The sequence below is a fragment of the Amphimedon queenslandica genome, unplaced genomic scaffold (assembly GCF_000090795.2).
Source record: "Amphimedon queenslandica unplaced genomic scaffold, v1.1 AMPQUscaffold_12166, whole genome shotgun sequence".
In the NCBI taxonomy this organism is placed as follows: domain Eukaryota; kingdom Metazoa; phylum Porifera; class Demospongiae; order Haplosclerida; family Niphatidae; genus Amphimedon; species Amphimedon queenslandica.
In genome coordinates, this window is record NW_003547595.1 from 7,254 (window position 1) to 9,971 (window position 2,718).

The following is a 2,718-nucleotide window of genomic DNA, read 5'->3' on the forward strand; positions in this document are numbered from 1 at the left end:
CCACAGAAAATTCTAGCTACATGGTAAATGTTTTGGCAAACATACATGTATGTAGAAAGGTTAAAGAGACCCAAAATTTACAGTATACAAAATTTCGAGGGCCATAAACCTCATAAATAAATTAGTCAATTAGCCTCATTTTCCAAATCTTCAAAAAATTGTGAAACCCATAATTTACAGCCACTAAAAATTTGGTACTGTACGACATTACAGTTCATATACCAACCTCAAGTGAATTGTAAATGAAGTGAGATCCTGGTTCATTTGGGTCTACTCCATCTTCCAAGAATCCAAACTCATTTCCACTAGGGTCTAGTCCATCAGTGCTGACGTATCTCTTGATTGCCTTTGGTGAAGCAGAACGAACTTTAGGCAGTGATTCATAGCCTCGATCACTCTCAACGTAATTTCTCCTATCTTCCTCTTTAGCATCAATAGAACTTATTAGTAGACTTCTGATTAAAAATAACTTGTTAGCAATTATCAAAAGGTGAGGATAGATTCCTTCTTTTGATGCAACATGCTCAATGCATTCTTCCCGTGACATCTCCTCTGTCTCCTTGCACCCGTGATCTTTGAGAGGACATGTAACAATCATCTTAGGACATTGATTAACATGTGACTGGTACTACAAGGAAAAAAGTAATAATCACCTGACAGTTATGAATACTGAATAATGAGATTACCATATTTGGGTAAAATGTGTCATGCTGAATATGTATAGTACTATAGTGCACTGTGCAAGAATGTCATAAATGTCATGATGGCATCAGGTATATATAAGTTAAAAGCAACATTATAATGGTTACTTTGATCTGCAAGCAATTTTGTTTCCTCAAATAAAACAGTGTTCATACAGTGTTTTATTTCAACTAGCAAAATTGCAGATGCAGATGAAAGTAAGGCCACTATGAATATATTTATTGTTTCTCATCCCCGCCCGCACCGTAAATTGTTGCGCATGACAAATATTTATCACCCACGTGTACCCTAGGCAGCTCTGTACTGTACTGTGTGGCTGTTTCGTCGTCATTATCTCCTGGCTCTCTCCATGCTCAGAGTCCACTGACACGGTGGCTGTTGGGTCTTAAGAGTTCCTTGACACTGCAACACCTTGCTGAGGTTCATCTAAGCACAGAAGAATTGTTCTATAAAAGGCATCTTGCCAGTTTGGTGAGCAGACTAGAGCTAGTCTACTGTGGGAACTGGGAAATCGGTTACTATCAAAAGTATGCATGATTTATTACTGCATGGTGACTGCATGTTATTTTATGTTACATGTAGGTGTGGGATTATATACATGAAGAGAGTTTCCCTACTTGTACTGCTTCTATTGGTTTCTGTCATGTATTTAAGTATTACTGTCTGTAACGAAATCACTATTGTCCCTTGGACTATTATACAAGTAAGTTCGTTAATTTCTTGTTGTAGTAATCAATATGGCCCTTCTTTTAGCAAGAAGAAGACGTATCATTTTCAGCACTGTTTCACCATATCAAGAGTGGAGCTGTTTCTACTATCACACCATCTACATACCTTACAAGGTCTTCTCTTGTAAAAGTATCTGTTGGTCAATCAAGAGATGTACTTAATGTCGTTGAAATGGGCCACTCTGTTAATGGTGTGTGTAGTGTATTTGGATGTTTTATAAAGTTCGAAGTACAAATGATAATTAGTAATAGTGAAGTATGGATTACAGAGCAATCACTGGAAGAAGATGCACGACGTCTCAGTTAGCCTTTTGTCATGGATCTATGTAATACCCTGTGGTAGTATTGACGGACATCACAGTGTCTTTTCTAGTTGTAGTTGTTGTATTCCTGATTTATTTTCACCTTTTAATGGTTATAAAAAGCGAGAATTAAAGCATAGGAAAACATCAATTTATTGCTTGAGTATGCAACAAGTAGATGGATTGATCTGCACAGTGGAGTAATTTTAACCTGCACTACTTCAGTGAATTAAGTTGCTCTCTGCATTATGCATCTTACTTTACACACTCACTTTTTGATCCAAAAAAATTTTAGTTCATTAAATTTTTAAAATTCATTATTAAAAATTTTGATTATAACTAAGTATAGGTTATACACCGAGGTCGAGGTTTCTATGGGATTTATTTACCGAGGGACGCAGTCCCGAGGTAAATAAACCCATAGCAACCGAGACCGAGGTGTATAACAGACTTCTACCATGCCATATCTATAGCTAAGAAACTGCCCATGATTAGCAAGACTTTATAAAAGCACAAAGCCTCTTTACTTCTTTGTATCTTCTTAAAAGAAATGGGAAAATCTCTTCTCCACTCGCACCATGTGTGTACAGTAAAACATGCCCAGAACACGCCTTTCCAATACTACTCCACCCATTAATAAGTTTATCACATGGCCCAATGCTTTTGAGGCTCTATTTCTTTCTTTTCGATGTTCTTTGCTGCTTTCTCTGCTAAAATGATTACTCCAGACGCCATAGCTATGCTTCGAAGTAAATAATTAGAAACCTGTTTGCTCCCGGGCTGTCCGCGAGGTAAATAACTAAGAAAACCTGTTTGGAGACTTTAATAAGTTGGCTATATTTACCTCGGCGAGGTAAATAAGCGATTATATTTACCTCGTATGACGCAATCTGATTGGTCAATTGCAAATAGGCATGGTAGAATAACTATAACTAACTGCCCACCCGCCCGGCCGCCTTATGGATGAGAAACAATGAATTTAATTA

At 37.3% G+C, this 2,718-nt stretch overlaps 1 protein-coding gene and 1 long non-coding RNA gene across 2 annotated transcripts in view; one reads left to right on the top strand and one right to left on the bottom strand.

Annotated features, from left to right (window-relative positions):
* LOC100637857 (uncharacterized) overlaps positions 1-621 on the bottom strand; it is a 2,335-nt gene extending 1,714 nt beyond the window's left edge. The window contains exon 1 of the mRNA XM_020004489.1: positions 227-621. Within this exon, the coding sequence (XP_019860048.1) occupies positions 227-598 (372 nt within the window). The 5' untranslated portion in view covers positions 599-621. The remainder of the gene's footprint in view (positions 1-226) is intronic.
* A 691-nt stretch (positions 622-1,312) lies between these two features.
* Positions 1,313-2,060, top strand: LOC109588315 (uncharacterized). Its single transcript, XR_002188072.1, has 2 exons — positions 1,313-1,405; positions 1,456-2,060. It is a non-coding gene; the product is annotated as an uncharacterized LOC109588315 (long non-coding RNA).
* The last annotated feature ends 658 nt before the right edge of the window (positions 2,061-2,718 follow it).